This window comes from Sinocyclocheilus rhinocerous, unplaced genomic scaffold, assembly GCF_001515625.1.
Source record: "Sinocyclocheilus rhinocerous isolate Xijiao unplaced genomic scaffold, SAMN03320098_v1.1 scaffold751, whole genome shotgun sequence".
Taxonomy (NCBI): domain Eukaryota; kingdom Metazoa; phylum Chordata; class Actinopteri; order Cypriniformes; family Cyprinidae; genus Sinocyclocheilus; species Sinocyclocheilus rhinocerous.
This window is the reverse complement of record NW_015657293.1, coordinates 243,007-262,020: the sequence shown is the minus strand read 5'-3', so window position 1 is coordinate 262,020 and position 19,014 is coordinate 243,007. Positions and strand designations below refer to the sequence as shown.

Below are 19,014 nucleotides of genomic sequence, written 5' to 3'. Positions count from 1 at the left end.
ATTAATTAAAAGAATTTAAAATTTTGAAAAATAAAATACAATTTAATTTAATTTAACAAACAATTTGGCTACGAGAAAGAAGAAGTAAAATGCAATGAACCTTTTTTCCTTTTTATGAGAGTAGTTCACTTATATGAAAAATCCGAAACAACTGATTTCCTAAAATAAATTAAATAAAAAAGACTTCAAATGCCATATGTTTGCATGAAAGAGCATTTGATTATCCCCTCTGCTTGTTTGACTGTACACTTGCATGTGCAGCACATTAAAAATAGCCATTTAGCATTACAACAAATACCTTGTTTCTAGACAAAGCTACAGTATTATGAAAACATCAGATCTATTGTCACGCTACATTTCTTGACATTTAGACAACATTTCTAGAACTAGTTTCTAGTTCTTCAACATTAAAGTCAAAACAAGACACATTTTGCTTTTGTAATGAGATGATTTTCCATCTAAAACATTGAGAAAAAAGCACACAGAATGAATCTGACGGTGCACTGTGTCTCTATATGGTCGCTAGGGGGAGGGGCTAAAATAAAAGGCCTTGATGATGTCAGCAGAAAAGGAAAGTCATTTCAGAAGCAGTTTTTGATGAAAGATTATGATAACAAACATGTTTTTCTTTGAATTGTGTGAACCAGTGAATCACGATAAGACCAAGTACGTTTATCAACAAAGACAAAAAGCTGGATTTTGATTTCATGTTAAATTTAAGTTAGCTACTTTGTTTGGCTACTTCCTAAAACTGAGAGAAACATGATTAGATTGGTACTAAAGTATCAACATGCTACTTTTATTTAGAAAAAGACACTATCAGGAATTTCAGAAGCCAAAACATCTTGAGAACATGTCTGGAGGTTTCTAGAGGTTTCTAGTCTTTCCTGGGAGGGTCTGAGGTTTGATTGCTGCGAAAATATAAAAACCAACTGCATCTCATCAGCACATTTGATCACTTGTGAGCTTGAAACATCAAAGTATTTTGCAATGTGCAAATCTCCTTTTTATTTTACCCACAAGACATCTGCTACGAATGCAACCTTTTGTAAACGGAGCGAGAGACGCTGCTGATGGATGGAGCTGATAGATGCTGGTGGTGAAAGCGAGAGGAGAGATGAGGAAAGCGATAGCGTGTAAGAGAGAGGTTTAATGTGGCAGCTGTGTTACCGTTCTCCTGGCTGCTGAACAGACGACTCGCACTCGACACGCTTTTGCCAATGTCTGCCAGCGAACGCAGGTTGGACTTCTTGGTCTGGTGGCGATGTTTCCGCAGCAGAGTGTACATGACCATCTCCTTCAGATCGGCCTTCAGCTGCCCGCTCTCAATCTGACTGTCAGTGATCATTTCTGAAACACAGAGACACATTTCAGCATGTGTGCACTGCAGGGTTGGAAACAAAATACGAAAACGAAAACATCGTTACATATTTAAAATACAAAATATGAGTAACTGTATTTCATTATATTTGCATTTTAAATGGGTGGTAATAAAATTACAGTTACATCCGAAAAGTATTTTAGATTACCAAAGTGATTACTTTGATTTTTAATGTCATTTATTTTTTCAATATTAATGTAAAATGATTGGAAATTTTAATCACTGGTGATTCTGACTCGCGTGCAGCTGTTCAAACAGCAAACTGGCCTGCAGAGTGCAGACTAAAGACGACGCACTACAATGCAAGAGAAAATCAGAAAGCCAAGCGCGTAATTGTCATGGAAATACAAAGACGATATTACTTATAAATGTGAAAAAAGACGGAACATCACAGAGCAATGTAATTTTCGTTTACCTGCAACAAAACTTCTCTCGGCTTCAAAGGAACATCTAACATTGAAAAAGCATCTTAAAGTAAGTTGTTCTCAGTAGGGATGGGCGATAGCACTTATTTTGTTTTCGATACGATACCGATACTTTTGAAGGCCAGTATCGTCGACACCGATACCGATACGATACTTTTAAAGGCCAATATCGTCGATACCGATACCAATACTTCTAAACTGAACTTTTAAATTATGAAATTTATTAACATTAAATTACTAAGAGTAAAATGGGTAATGATACCCACTTACTATTATATTTGAAACGCATTTTAACATTCAATACGCCTTAACTGCAACTTATTAGGTTATATTTTTGTTTAAACATGGTTAAAATATGTTTACTGTGGTGGTAACCATGGAAATCTACAAATACTACAGTTAAACTACGGCAAAGACTATAGAATACCCAAGACGTGTCACTCGTATAGTTTTGGATGGGGAAAAATGCAACGCTCAATATGGCCGCTCAATCTAATCTAATTCTAAATGAAGGAGCCAATCGCTAATCGGTAAGGTCAGCGCGTCACTGTAGCTGCCGTTAGAAGTCCCGGTTGCTATAGAAACAGTCAGCGTTCTGAGACATGTGCTCAGGACTGCGCATGCACACTGGCTGATCTAGCCTGGATAATAAGCTTTTTCTAACGCTATTTGAGCAAAATAAACATTATGACACAGTTGATATCAGATTTCTTTGGTAATTTCAAATATGAAATTTAATCGCAAGCTTAGTGAACAGTTTTGTAGAATTTGATGTTTCCCCATTCAAAGAGATAGGAGTTGCACTTGCATGCCCGAGAGGCTTTTCAAAGATGGCCGCCGAGTGACATGACTTGTCTTAAAGGGACTTTGACTACGGTCACTTTAGTAAAACCATGGTTCATTTTCGTACGGGACTGGCAGAGACAGGCTGTTGCACACATAAAATGCAACCTTTTTATTCTGACAGTGTATGATTTATGTTAACATTACAGAATAGAACATGATCAATATGAACTTTTAGCATTCAATTTAAATAAATGCAGTTGCACACAAACTATGTAGGCTACAATTTCAATTTGTTTATTGTGAAATAACTCAAACATATGTTTTTTTTCTGTCCTCTTATGAGCATTGTTTTGGGCTGCAGTTCCCAAAAGATACTTTTGGGAAACGCAGCCCTGTTTGAATGCACTGTCAGAAGTGAGTGAACGCTCTGTAATTGTTTGGTTCTGTCTTGCAACATTTGCATGTGTTCTGATGTGCAGGAAAATAGTTCTATCCTACACAATTATTCGCTAACATAGGATATTCGTCCAATTTAATGCATATTATACGCATTATTTTTTGTTAAATAAACAAAATCACTGGTAAATAAAACACACCTTAGTATCGATATTTTTTATTTGAGTATCGATACTTTCAATACTCGCATCAGTATCGATATATCGATACTTCAGGATCGATACGCCCATCCCTGGTTCTCAGTCTCAGGTTTGCACGAGTTCTTGTTTTTCTATATATTAATAACATATGGTATAGTTCAGCAATATCAGTCGAGGAAGAAGAGTGCTGCTTTGCCGAATATTAGCGCGATTGCAAATGTGATGCTGATTTTATGCAATTCATAGCAAAAAGTTAATATTTAGTGACTTTCTTAAAAGAACAGTATTGTCTGATTTGCTCTGGAGCGCCAACAAAAATGGTTCCGTACAACCGATCATCTATTTACACTAAAAGCCAATCTGGTTGGTACTGACCATTAAAAAGACGCCTTTTTAAGACACGTGGTGATAAGATTTGACTTTGAATCCGCCTTATGCCGAACTCATTCAACCCCCGTTCTTCTTCCTTTTCCCATCACATATCTGCCACTGTTTGCAATAAGTATTAATAGCATCTAATTACTATTACTTGTTGCAAAGAAAATACTACTGTTTTCCTACATGTGTAAATAGAATTTATGGCTATTTGCACTTAATGCAAATAACCACTGCCTTCAAAATAAATCCACATCAGAAGAGTTGCGCGTCTGCGAGAAACATTTGGTTCCCGAATGAAGCCGCGTTTTGAACGAATCAGTCGAGAGAATGATTCAATTACATTCATAAAATCACTTGCTTCATTCCTGAATGAATCAGTCCTTTTGAATGAATCGAATGATTCCATGACTCTTTCATTAAGACACCCCCTACTGGCGGTTTTAGTTTCATATTTAAAAACATATTTTCCTCCCATCATTTTTTATTTCTATGTTCAAAATGTTATATTTAAAACATTAATCTCATAGCATTATTTATGCATTTATAATTGTTTTAAATGCATTCATACAACCCATTTTTATTTAGAGGTGGTTAATATAAAATTAAGACATCAAAGTTAAAATGCCCCTTACCTTAAGTATTCCAAAGTATTCTAAAGTATTTAGATTAAGTTACTAAAATTAAGTAATCTAACGAAATACATTACAAAATACTTTTTAAAGCATATATTTTGTAATCTGTAACGAAATACATTTTAAAAGTAACCTTCCCAACCCTGGTGTACTGCTGCTTTAAGCTGGGTTTCTGCAGGTTTTATGAAAGTCAATTTAAGACCAAGTAAAGGAAAAAATTTAATTTTAAATAAATAGGAATAAATGGAAGTAGACACAATAAAATACCGCACTAAACTGTGCAGGGCTGCGGCCCTCCAGGAACTGAGTTTGACACCCCTGAAGTAAAGGAAAAAATGGAATTTTAAATAAATAGGAATAAATGGAAGTAGACACAATAAAATACTGTATTAAAAAAATAATAATTTAAATAAAAAAAATAATTTACCTTAACTAAGAATTTCACTAAGAACAAAGACATAAAATTATTTTTTTTTCTTTTGGGAGTTGCACATTTATATTACACTAAAAAAATACTAAAATACTAAAGTAAATACTAAAAATCAGTAGAAAACACTCTAATTTATATAACTGAGTTTAATTAAAATAACTCAAATTAAAAACATAATTACACATAATTACAAATACTGAAATCAATAAAAAATAAAATAAAAAATAATTTATAATTTAGAAAGTTGCTATAAAATGCCAATGAATCTTTTTTAATTTTTTTATGGGACTTTTATGGGAATTTAAATTATATGAACAGTCTGAAACAACTAATTCCCTAAAATATTAAATAAAAAAGGATTTTTAAAAATTTTCCCCCCTTTTTTATTTATTCCCTCAGCTTGCTTGACTGTAAACTTGCATATGTAGCGTGTTGGAACAAAGAAACTTCTGATCCGATTTAGGAACTTTTCAGGCCTTAATTTGTGAAAGGGCGAATCATTGGTGAACCATTTAAAGCCTTTTTTAAAACCCACAAAAACCCTGTTTAAGGAACCCAGAAACCAAAACACTGCTCTGAAGATCTTTTTTAACCTCTAAAGAACCCTATACAGCCATAAAGCATCCTTGAAGAAGCTTTATTTCTAAGAGTGCTGAAGTGCAGTTTTACCGACGATCTGCTGAAGTGAGTTGGCCTCCATGTCCAGCTTGATGGTTCCTTTCTCGATGCAGTTTTTCAGCTGGAAGAGTGAGTGAAGAGACAGAGTGGCTACATGAGGTTTACTCCACCGTTCTCCACCCTTCTCCACCTTCTCCTCAAACTTTATCCACCTGAGAAAAACACACAACACACATAAATGTACTGAAAGCAACTGAGCAATATTTAGAGCACTGACATCAGTTCACTTTTGAAAAAATACCATGAAAATACCATGTTTTTTGGGCATGTACCATGATAATGACATTTCATCTTTCATGTTACAATGAGAATATTATATTTTGTGAACATTTACCATAGTAATACCATGTATTTTGGGCATGCAACATGGGTTTTACCGAGGTACATGCAAAACAGACCATGTTTTGGGCATGTTCTATGATAATACCATGTTTCTGTCTTAATTTTGGTCATCGATCACAGTGTATTATGTACCATGATAATATATGTTCTATAAAATATCATAAATATTTAATTTTTATACTTTTTGAAAGAAATTCACTTTTATTCAGCAAAGATGCATTAAATTGACTAAATGAATAGATTTTTTAAATTTTTATCAAATAACCTGTAAAACAAATAGCATTTTCCACAAAAAAATATAAAATTCCACTATATTTAAATCATATAATTTATGATGTTTTCAACACTGATAATAACAACGATAATAATAATCAGAAATGTTTCTCTACAGTAAAAATCTACATAGAATGATTTCTGAAGGATCATGTGATACTGAAGACTGGAGTAATGATGCTGAAAATTCAGCTTTGCATCACAGAAATAAATTACATTTTTAAATATATTCAAACAGAAAACAGTTATTTTAAATTGTAATAATATTTCACAATATTACTGATTTTACAGTATTTTTGATCACAAAAAAAATGCAGCCTTGGTGAGCAAAAGAGGCTTTTTTCAAAAACAGGAAATAATCTCTTTTGACCAGTGATTTATATGAATATGGTAATCATTGATTATCATCGTTCTACCATCTCTGTACCATGGTATTTAATGTATTTTATGCTTGCAAGACCATATTATGAAGACCTTATATTTGCCTTTCTGCCAACTAACTGAAAGCTTTCTGATGTAAAATAATAATGAAAATGATTCAATCCTTCTTAAAGCTCTGCTGCCCTGTTATCAGCTTACCCATGTCTGCTTGAGCGAACATCTGTCTTAGACAAACGATACCCAAGCACACAGATATCCTTTAGAGCTCTGTAATCTTGTGCAGAAAGGCTGCTGAGCTGCGTTTAGCCAAGCGTGGGTATAATATCCGAGACAAAAGTGATACATACACACACACACACACACACTGCGGCTTTGATATGTTACCTGAGACTCAGGTGAACCCAGAGACCCATGGGAACTCTGGGAACTCTGGCTTTGTGCATCCACACACACACACACACACATGTGCACACACATGAAAACACTGGGCTCTTTGTTTGCAAATGGTTTCATTTTAACATGATCCATGTAGCTCTTAACATGTAAATCTGGAACATGCAAATCCAAAGAAAGAAACAGTATATAAGAGTCGCTGTATGAAAGGAGCACCATTTGAGTCCACACCATTTGATGAAGTGAACTAAACCCAAAAACTGCTACTGACTGTATGTACTTAAATATTAATTCAAAATTAATCAAAAACTTAAATTTCAAAATTCTGTATTTGCACTTTAATTTGTTGTATTTGCATGTCTGTGTAGCTTAAATAAAATGTGCACTGGTTTTCAGATTCACATTATTAATCACATTTATCTAAATAAATAAATAAAGGAGAATCTATCCATGTGAGTTTTTATCCCCATTAAACTATTATTTCCCTCAAAATAATAAGTGAATTTTAGTTTAAATAAATAAATCATGATCAAATGTGCACTGGTTTTAATTTTCACATTATAAATCATATTTACTTAAAACAAAATAAAATAAATGCAATAAAATAAATAAGAAATAAAATAATCAAATCATCCATGTGATTTCCCCCTCAAAATAGTTGTGAAATGTCAGTTTAAATGTCATAATGAAAAGGGAGTGGCATCATAAAAGTTTTCAGAAAAACTCATTTCAAAAGCTTGTTCTACTAACATTTGACATCAGTCTTTTATTTGTCACGTTGGACAAGATTAGCCAAATACAACATATCTAAATCATATTCCACCCTGTCAATTATGAACATTTTTTTCAACTTTACATAATAGAAAAGTCACCCATTTCATAGAACGATTCAAAAACATGATTTACCTGTTAAATAAACGTTTCATTTAGACTCAATTACTAGTTAGCAAGGCCTGTGTGTGTGTCGGTCAGTCGATACGTTCGTGACAGGAAAAGACCTGCAGTAATGGAAAAAAATAAGCATGTACCTCTCTTTTAGTTCAGATGCATTTTTCTTTTGTTATATTTGGTGCCGTTTTCTGCTTGACCCTTATTCTGGAGCCCAGACTCTTATCTAATAGCATACGTGAGTCAGGTATGTGTGAAATCCTAAGAACAGTCAAGTGGCACACTAAAATCACGAGCACCTGGCAAATGACGCGACTGTTGAATACTTCAGTTGTATTAGCAGAGCCAGACGAGAAGTCTCCCCCTTTCAAGCGTGCGTTTCTGACCTACATATCCGTCTGAGGACAAAACAGCTGGAAAAAAATCATTGGCTGAAGTTAGCCGAAATCTGGAAATGATTTTTGGGGGAACTGAACTGAACTGAATGACGAGTTTTGTCTTCTGTAGAGCTTTTTATAGCTGAATCAAATTCGTTCACAGTTGACGCATTTTGCTTGACACAGTTATTGAACTGAATCGAATTAACACTGAACTGACTGGAGCTGAATAACGACACGATTGTCTTCAGTACAGCTGCTAATGGCTGAACCGAATGAATTTACACTACTGAACTGAATCAACACTGAATTGACTCAAACTGAATAATGACTCATTTGTCTTTTAGAGCTGCAGAAATTGAATTTGTCTCATATCTGATGAAGTTGTTTTTATTATTTTAATATATTCCTTGAGGTTCACTTATAATAGAGGTTAATAAAGGTTTTTTGCACAACATATATTAGGGCTGAGTATTGACACAAATTACACAATTCGATTACATTTTGATTCACAAGCTTGCAATTCTATTATTTTGGATTACATCAGGTACAGTCAGTGTTGGGAAGGTTACTTTGGTTACAGATTACAAGTTACCCTATTTAAAATGTAATAAGTAGTGTAACTATTTCAATTACTTTATTAAAGTAATGTAACTGATTACATTTGATTACTTTTCTAAATTTCTAACGGATGTTTTTAACTGATAATCATTTTCAAACATTTAAACCAGGCAGGGTTAACCTTACAGTAGCGCTCAACACTGCATGATTACTGTCAGACTTCCTTCATCACTTGATTTAAGATTACAATAATTTATTTTTTAAAGCACAGCCACCACAAACTCAGACTTTGAGATCGTTCTGAGGTTAAATACAGCTTTAAAACCATAACAAGAAATAGTTTAATAGCTATGATACCGTTTTTTGAAATCAAATCTTTGCATGACAGGAAACAGGCATCTAACAGTTAATCTTAAAAAAATAAAGCACATACATAAACCCAAATAGGAAATATAACCGTTATCATATAAACGTGTCCTATTCTGTGTCCTAAACTCCTGAAACATTGGTGTCTCATATTTTAGAGCAGTCAATGCAATTTGGGAAAGAAATTAATTAAATCTGTATGTGGGTGTGTGTGAAAAAATTCATTTTCAAAAGTAACTGTAATGTAATTACAGATTTTTTCTCAGTAACTGTAACTGATTACAGTTACATTTATTTTGTAATTAAATTACGTAATTCCGTTACATGTAATTAGTTACTTCCCAACACTGGGTACAGTACATGGCAAATTTTCTCATGGAACAAAATCTCTCAACTAATGCTGTCAAATATACATGAGAGTCAGTTTGTACTATACATTACGATAATATTGAATGTTAAAATTAACTGATTCGTATACAAACACTGAAATTACACTCAATGAAGTTTTTTATAATAATAAAGTTATAATACTAACTTTAAAAATTACATAATTATATTTCTACTCCAATTCGTCTTTTGAAATATAAACATTTAAATGGTGGCTGTCATAAAAACTTGACAGATTTATTCAAACATAAATTAAATACTGAAGAACAGTACAAATTATAATCTGAAATATGTTATATAGTGCTTATATTTAGTGAAATGCTCCTCTCTAGAGTTCATTTTTCTAGCTGACTAACCAGTTTATGGTCACCGAATATGTTTTTTTTTTTCTGAGGTAAAAGTGACGGTATGCGTCATATTGTTTACAAGCTGTTATATTGACGTCTTTCCGCGGTTGAAACACTTATTGAACGATTACAGGATACGAATTTCGGTAAGCAAGTTGTACTCTTTCTTTTAACATACCTTTGGATTTTCATTCATGTTTATTCGTGCTGAAACTGTTATTAAAGCGGAGGAGATGATCAGTTCATGCGCGCCTCGTGTTGCCGCTTCTCTTGAAGTGAGGTGCTACAGCAATCTGTCACCGCCAAAATGATATTTATTGCTTGAATATTGTAATAAAATGGACAGAATTTGACATCTGAAGCTTTGTTTTTATATCAAAAGTGAAAATGTACGAAGCTTATTGTGATTTATTGGATGGGAGGCGCGCTACAAAAACAGATTAGTATATGCCAGTGGGCGGGGCCTATGGTGTGAAGATGTATAACTATTGGTTGATTTCTTGCTCTGGAGGCGGTCATATGCAAATATATTCGCCTGTGTGATGACAAAAATCCCACAATATCCAAACAAGCAATTTTTGCTGCTTGATTAAATAAATGCTTTGCTTATAAATGCCTCGCTTCTGGCCTGCTTTTTATGTCGTTTATGTCTAACGTTAATTGTTATTACTGTTTTTCCACCCATTTTGTCCTTTGGAAGACTAAAAATAAGCCGCTTTTCCACTATCGGGCCGAACGGTTCTAAGAACTGTCTGGTACGGCTTGTACAATTACGCATTTGTATTGCATTCCAAAGAGCTCCGTTATCAGCACCACAGTGGAAAATGAAACCGTATCCGTGCTGGCTGGCCAGGATCGGCATAGAATGGAACGGTTAAGCAAAGAGAACCATTCGGCCCGATAGTGGAAAAGCGGCTTAGTCATAGCTGATAGACAGTATAAGACTCTGTGTATAAGAATGAGTAAAGCTGTTTGTTGTTAGGATGACAAAAAGTTTTAAAAGTTAAACCTTTAGGCTGGTCTGCCTCAGTGGTTCGACAGCGCTCGTCAATGTCAAAATGATCGAGATGGCCAATCAAATCAAAGAAGGCGGGTCTTACTGTCACTGTCACAACGCAACGAGAGTTCGTGGAAAGATGATTTTGGATTACATCAGGTACAGTCAGTGTTGGGAAGGTTACTTTGGTTACAGATTACAAGTTACCCTATTTAAAATGTAATAAGTAGTGTAACTATTTCAATTACTTTATTAAAGTAATGTAACTGATTACATTTGATTACTTTTCTAAATTTCTAACGGATGTTTTTAACTGATAATCATTTTCAAACATTTAAACCAGGCAGGGTTAACCTTACAGTAGCGCTCAACACTGCATGATTACTGTCAGACTTCCTTCATCACTTGATTTAAGATTACAATCATTTATTTTTTAAAGCACAGCCACCACAAACTCAGACTTTGAGATCGTTCTGAGGTTAAATACAGCTTTAAAACCATAACAAGAAATAGTTTAATAGCTATGATACCGTTTTTTGAAATCAAATCTTTGCATGACAGGAAACAGGCATCTAACAGTTAATCTTAAAAAAATAAAGCACATACATAAACCCAAATAGGAAATATAACCGTTATCATATAAACGTGTCCTATTCTGTGTCCTAAACTCCTGAAACATTGGTGTCTCATATTTTAGAGCAGTCAATGCAATTTGGGAAAGAAATTAATTAAATCTGTATGTGGGTGTGTGTGAAAAAATTCATTTTCAAAAGTAACTGTAATGTAATTACAGATTTTTTCTCAGTAACTGTAACTGATTACAGTTACATTTATTTTGTAATTAAATTACGTAATTCCGTTACATGTAATTAGTTACTTCCCAACACTGGGTACAGTACATGGCAAATTTTCTCATGGAACAAAATCTCTCAACTAATGCTGTCAAATATACATGAGAGTCAGTTTGTACTATACATTACGATAATATTGAATGTTAAAATTAACTGATTCGTATACAAACACTGAAATTACACTCAATGAAGTTTTTTATAATAATAAAGTTATAATACTAACTTTAAAAATTACATAATTATATTTCTACTCCAATTCGTCTTTTGAAATATAAACATTTAAATGGTGGCTGTCATAAAAACTTGACAGATTTATTCAAACATAAATTAAATACTGAAGAACAGTACAAATTATAATCTGAAATATGTTATATAGTGCTTATATTTAGTGAAATGCTCCTCTCTAGAGTTCATTTTTCTAGCTGACTAACCAGTTTATGGTCACCGAATATGTTTTTTTTTTTCTGAGGTAAAAGTGACGGTATGCGTCATATTGTTTACAAGCTGTTATATTGACGTCTTTCCGCGGTTGAAACACTTATTGAACGATTACAGGATACGAATTTCGGTAAGCAAGTTGTACTCTTTCTTTTAACATACCTTTGGATTTTCATTCATGTTTATTCGTGCTGAAACTGTTATTAAAGCGGAGGAGATGATCAGTTCATGCGCGCCTCGTGTTGCCGCTTCTCTTGAAGTGAGGTGCTACAGCAATCTGTCACCGCCAAAATGATATTTATTGCTTGAATATTGTAATAAAATGGACAGAATTTGACATCTGAAGCTTTGTTTTTATATCAAAAGTGAAAATGTACGAAGCTTATTGTGATTTATTGGATGGGAGGCGCGCTACAAAAACAGATTAGTATATGCCAGTGGGCGGGGCCTATGGTGTGAAGATGTATAACTATTGGTTGATTTCTTGCTCTGGAGGCGGTCATATGCAAATATATTCGCCTGTGTGATGACAAAAATCCCACAATATCCAAACAAGCAATTTTTGCTGCTTGATTAAATAAATGCTTTGCTTATAAATGCCTCGCTTCTGGCCTGCTTTTTATGTCGTTTATGTCTAACGTTAATTGTTATTACTGTTTTTCCACCCATTTTGTCCTTTGGAAGACTAAAAATAAGCCGCTTTTCCACTATCGGGCCGAACGGTTCTAAGAACTGTCTGGTACGGCTTGTACAATTACGCATTTGTATTGCATTCCAAAGAGCTCCGTTATCAGCACCACAGTGGAAAATGAAACCGTATCCGTGCTGGCTGGCCAGGATCGGCATAGAATGGAACGGTTAAGCAAAGAGAACCATTCGGCCCGATAGTGGAAAAGCGGCTTAGTCATAGCTGATAGACAGTATAAGACTCTGTGTATAAGAATGAGTAAAGCTGTTTGTTGTTAGGATGACAAAAAGTTTTAAAAGTTAAACCTTTAGGCTGGTCTGCCTCAGTGGTTCGACAGCGCTCGTCAATGTCAAAATGATCGAGATGGCCAATCAAATCAAAGAAGGCGGGTCTTACTGTCACTGTCACAACGCAACGAGAGTTCGTGGAAAGATGTAAGTACAGTAGTACTGTATTAGAAAACTGTTTTACAATAGAAATGTTCAGCGACCGACAGTAATAGACTACATAATCTAGTGATGCAAACTACGAAATTAAAACTGAAATTTCGCCGTTTTGAATTGAAAATATGCGATCATGATTCATGTAAATCATAAATGAACGTGACAAGAGACGTTTGCATTTTCGACTATTAGACATACGAATAAGAGTGAATGTGCACATTTTAAAATAAAATATTATTTTTAAATAGTGTAAATTGATTACTACTTCATTATATAACTACAAACCTAGAACTTATTTTAGCATTCTTATTTACTTATTTAATTGCTTTATTATTATTATTATGCAGTAGATCTTACAATTCTTATGAGCGTGTGCGTGACCGTGATTCGTGCGTAAGCATGTCAGTGAGCATGGCATCACAATCGATCAGATGCGTGTTAAAGTTGCGTTCGTTATTATAGCACCCCCCCACCACACACACACACACACACACACAAATTGCAGAGGGCCTCGCACGTCAACTTCGCGCAGGGCCTCACACCCCCCTTGCGACGGCCCTGGGTACAAAGACCTCTTATATGCCAAAAAATCAAGGCAAATTTTATTTCTTATGTCATGATACCTTTAATACGCACTATAGCGCCCCTTGTGGCAATGTTGAGAAAAAAATACGACATGGATTGGAATCAAATTGCTTATGTATCTATTCCAATTCTCATAATGTGTGTTTTTACACTTTACCTGGCTGTTTCCTTCCACTCCATCTCTTGACCGTCAACGGCCAGAAGCTCGTCGAGTTCGGTGAAGAGCTGCGGCGGAGGAGGGCCGCTGTCATCTTCCCCCAAAATAAAGCGAATCCTCTCTGCAGCCGGAGAAACTGACGGGGAAACAACAAACCAGGGGTGAGAGAGGCCTAAAAATACTAGCTATTATAATCAAACAATAGATACAATAACAGAAACACGCAAGACGACAATAGCGCTCTGTCTGCGTAAGGTATGACTGTAATAGAAATCACAGGTTATTTCCTTCATAGGTGTTATGTAACATCAAGATGAATGAGCTTTCTTGTAAATATCCAGTGTGTTGCACCCAAAAAGTGGTCAGTATGTGAGACTTTTTTCCTGGACCAACAGAAATAGATAGTGTTGCAAAAGCCAGAACTGACCTGCAACAGAGAAGTTTTCATATGTGAAAGTGTCTGCATGAGGAAGCCTAGTTTTTTTTCAATATAAAAGAGCCTGTCAGCGCTTTTCATAACCGCAGTGTTGCATATGTCGTAATGTTTAAGTGGCGCCACACCTTTTCTAAATGTGTACACTTTTACATCACAAAGACAAGGCCTTTTAAAGGTAAAACTAGAACAAACAAAAGGTTTAAGGCAAGATTTTTGGGATACTGATGAGATTTTTGTCTACGTCTGGGAAATTAGGTTAAAAAAAAAAGGGCCTTCCAGACAGACTGCTAGTTAGGGAAGTCAGTATATGTGGAAATCTCTCGGTTGCATTGCAACATAGTGACTGACTGAATATTTTGATTCAAAATCTCAAGGTCTGTGTATCAATGCATGCCATGCATGTGTGCAGATGTACATGCTTTCAATTTGGCCTCAGGTCAAAGTAAAGACATGTAGGGACAGGATGAAGCTCTCAGCAGATACAGATACACACATATCAACCCATTCATTAGTTTTAAGGATTAATTTGTCTACTTCTGTGTACTTCTAAATATATACTAAATACTAATACAGTACATTTTTAAAGAAATTATTAATTTTATTTAGCAAGGATACATTTGATTGATCAAAAGCGACATTTATAATGTTACAAAAGATTTCTATTTCAGATAAATGCTGTTCTTTTGAACTTTCTATTCATCAAAGAATCCTGAAACACAGTTTCCACAAAAATATGAAGCAGCAAAACTGTTTTCAACATTAATAATAATAATAATAATAATATATGTTTCTTGAGCAGCAAATCAGCATATTAGAATGATTTCTGAAGGATCATGTGACACTGAAGACTGGAGTAATAATGCTGAAAATTCAGATCTGATCACAGGAATAAATGACATTTTAAAATATATTCAAATAGAAGACAGTTATTTTGATTTGTAATAATATTTCACAATATTACTGATTTGATATGCATACTGATTTTATAAATGCAGCCTTGTATACATTATATATATATATATATAAAGAATAATAAATATAGATAATGCTACTATAGATATAATTACGAATTTCTGAAAACTGTTTATGTCTTTGTCAAACTCAGAATTTCAATTGGGCAACAATGAATTTTAAGAAAGTTCTGTTTTCTGTTGTGACATCAAACAAAAGCAACTAAAATACTTTCTTAGAATTTTCTTATCAACAACAATACGGTACTTGTGTCTATTTTGGCATTATGAACTATTTAGGGCTTGTTTAAAAAGAAATTTGAAACAAAGAATCATTACAACGACAAAGAAACACTTAAAGGGGTCATATGATGCGATTTCTATTTTTCCTTTTCTTTAGTGTGTTATGCAGCTATTTGTGCATGTATACGATCTGCAGAGTTACAAAGCTCAAAGTCTCCCACAAAAGGATTTATTCTATCTAAAAGTGAAGGCTGATCCAGACCGGGCTAAAACGCCTCATTCAAACACGCCCCCACATGTCTACATCACGATGTGGAAATATTTGCGTAATGCCGCCCAATTGTTCATGCAAAGAAAGAAGGCGTGGTTTCAGGAATCGCAGTTAGTGTTGATGTCAGGGAGACGCTGTATATTTCAGTGCGAAAGTAAAAGCACTTCTGTTACACCAAATACACAAAATAATGATCTTTAAAATAGCATCATATGACCCCTTTAATATGTTGCACTATTTCTAGAACTAATAAGCAACTTTATGACATTTATAGAGATATTTGCATATGAGCTCCAGTGCAGCGATCATTAAACCAAAAGAGGGACAAACCAAATACTAAAACAATCGTAATAATAATTTTTATGACATTTATATGGAATTTATGATTTTAATTTATGACACTATAATGGAATTTAAAAAAAAAAAAAAAAACATATTAAATGAGAAAATGTGCTAGGCAGTGGCACCAGATTTTACACTGGACACTGATATTTTAACATATCAAAGGCTTTTTAACATGCTCTGCCTTTCTCTCTCTGTGCATTTTAGCACATTTGCAGCATGCTCAGCTAATCTAAACTAAACTAGCCAAAGCTGGATGATTGTTTTCCTCCCCCAACGGCCTTAAAACGGCCCCTCTGGAGAAAATAAGACTGTGTTGTACACAAAAGAGAGTGAAAGAACATCCCTCTGGCCCATGTCTGGCTCCGTGCCTCCTAACCTGGGCTAAAAGTTAACACTTCTTACCACAAGCGGCTAAAATTACCCATTATATCAGCAGCATATACTCAAACTAGCGGCATTGCTGCGATCAGCTGACCGTTAATGCTAAATCCAGCCACAAATCCGGGCAATGAGAAGCCGTTCATACTATTGATGTGAGAAATGTGTTTGTTAGTTAAACCCAGTAAATAACTGTAAGTACTGCCTGTGTGAAATGTGTGATTCTCCCAGGACTGACAGTCAGAGAGAGCGACGGAGAACTGGAGCGGGTTCACTGAGGATAAAGGTGACTATGCACTTGTTTAGCTCGATGCTTTGCCTTTTCAGCCGTGTCACTGATTAGCAGAGATTAGCACACACAAAGACCTTTAACTGAGGCTGTGAGCGCCGCTTTATCTCGTTCTCGCTCTCGGCTGAATCATATTTATTTAAATCACTCCCTGATTCTCCAGAACATCATGGATTGCTCTGTGATAAAGGCCTGGGAAATATCTGTGAAGGTTGTCATGTGAGACATCAAGAATTTTTTTAATTGATTTATTTCTTTTGTGAAACGCAGAATGAGACGTCTGAGCTGCTGCTTTAAGGGAAATCCTAAATCCTATGGCGAATCCTAAAAAGTACTATAAAATGTAATCAAAGTAGTCAACGTGACTTCTGAAGTAATAATATAATAATTTATAATATTATTTTAATAATAATAATATAATATAATCATTTAAGTCAATTCAGACTTGACGTGCAAGAATGGATGGCGTTTGTTTTTAACCATCTGTTGCCAGGATGAATCTTTGTTTTTTCTTTTTTACTATAATTATATTATTCATTTTAATTAATTTAAATTGTATTGAATTATATAATTAAAAATATAGTAAACCGAGTGCACGATGGGCAGTTTGTCTTCATTTCGCTCTTACTGAGTGGTTTGAGGATGCTGGAGGACGGATCGTCTGCAGTCTCTGTGTCTGATTTGTCGCTGACGTTTTCCATCAAACGCTCTCTCCTCTCTTTGTGATTGGATCGTCGTCTGTGTCGTCGACGGCGACGGTAACTCTTAGGCACGTGAACTCCAATGTAGACTGTGTGATGACCTGCACACACAGAAAGATCACAGGATTACAAACACACAAATACATACATACAGATCAGAATGACAGCTTATACATTAACGCCTAAAAAATAGATCACAATCATATACAGATAACCAGATAAAAAAAGACTAATAATCACTGTTTTGGTAACTACTGCGGTGTGTACGTAGGTGTGCTACTGTTGAACTGTTATTGTGTAATCGATTTGATGGAAGCCAAAACACTCCTGGGTTACAATGAATTGCAGCCAAAAAGCGACCATAAGTCATACATTTTCAATGAGAGTTGGCCATTTTCGATGCTTCAAATTCTACTATATGCAAATAATAACTGACATAATGTGATGCAGTGTCGTAAATAATTTTTATAAAACAAAATAAAATAAAGAAATAAAATCAAATTGAAAAATATATATATTAAAGACTTTTACACTTAAAAATGAGAAATGCTGCCTTGGCGACTAACTGAAATAAATAAACTGAAGTACAGAAACTACTAGAATGAAAATAAAACTGAAATAAAATTATTAAACTAAATGAAAAGTTCAATTAAATAAAAAAAAAATGAAAATGCTAAATGAAAATTTTAATTAATTAAAAACTAAATTAAATTTTTTTTTATTAAATTACATTTTAGATGAAAAACTTTAACATAAAAAAAAACTTTAAACTTAAATGAAAATTACAATTGTTACACTTGGCAACTAACTGAAATAAATAAGTTAAAGTACTAAAATGACAAACTAAAATAAAAATAAATTAAACCTAAATAGAAATATTTAAAAAACTAAAGCTACTAAAAATGACAAAAGCGTGTAACACAATTATATAATACACCAATAATACAATAAAATATATAATATATAAAATAACACCAAAACAACACTAATGTGATGATGACCAATGTGATTACATCGTGATTCACTTTCGAATATGTTTATGTGAGTGACACAGTATATTTATGACTATAACTGCCAAAGAAAGTCTTTTCAAAGTTACATTTTTCACCCGTTTGAATTCTTTGAAAGACCTTGCACTAATAAATCATACACAATAAGACCAGGAGCATGTATAAGAAAGTCACTGCGTTTCTGTGTTTGCATGTGTTTGTGTTTTTTCAGAAGGGAAAATCTGACCCGTATCTCACACTTGTTAAGATTATAGATAAATGCCAACAACTTCCTGCAACTACGGCTGATCAGGCAGGAAATGGCAAGACATCTCCAGGAAGTGGATTTAAAAACAGAGAGAACACACACTTAGATAAACACACACTCACAGAACAATATAAGGACTAATAAAGCCGCACATCAATCACGCTTCAGTCAGCCTTCACTTCATTCATCTCAAGTTTAACTTTAAACAAATACGTCTAAACATTTTCTGATGTGTGTGTGTGTGTGTGTGTGTGTGTGTCTGTCTGTGTGTGTGTGTGAGTGTGTGTCTGTGTGTATGAGAGTGTGAGTGTGTGTGTGTGTGTGTGTGTGTATGAGAGTGTGTGTGTGTGTGTGTGAGAGTGTG

The 19,014-nt window shown here is 34.3% G+C and overlaps 1 protein-coding gene across 1 annotated transcript in view; it reads right to left on the bottom strand.

Annotated features, from left to right (window-relative positions):
• LOC107720909 (electrogenic sodium bicarbonate cotransporter 1-like) overlaps positions 1–19,014 on the bottom strand; it is a 65,382-nt gene that overhangs the window by 28,120 nt on the left and 18,248 nt on the right. Inside the window, exons 3-6 of the mRNA XM_016528738.1 lie at positions 17,321–17,494; positions 13,781–13,916; positions 5,298–5,458; positions 1,171–1,350 (exon numbers count right to left, since the gene is read on the bottom strand). Of these exons, the coding sequence (XP_016384224.1) occupies positions 1,171–1,350; positions 5,298–5,458; positions 13,781–13,916; positions 17,321–17,494 (651 nt within the window). The remainder of the gene's footprint in view (positions 1–1,170; positions 1,351–5,297; positions 5,459–13,780; positions 13,917–17,320; positions 17,495–19,014) is intronic.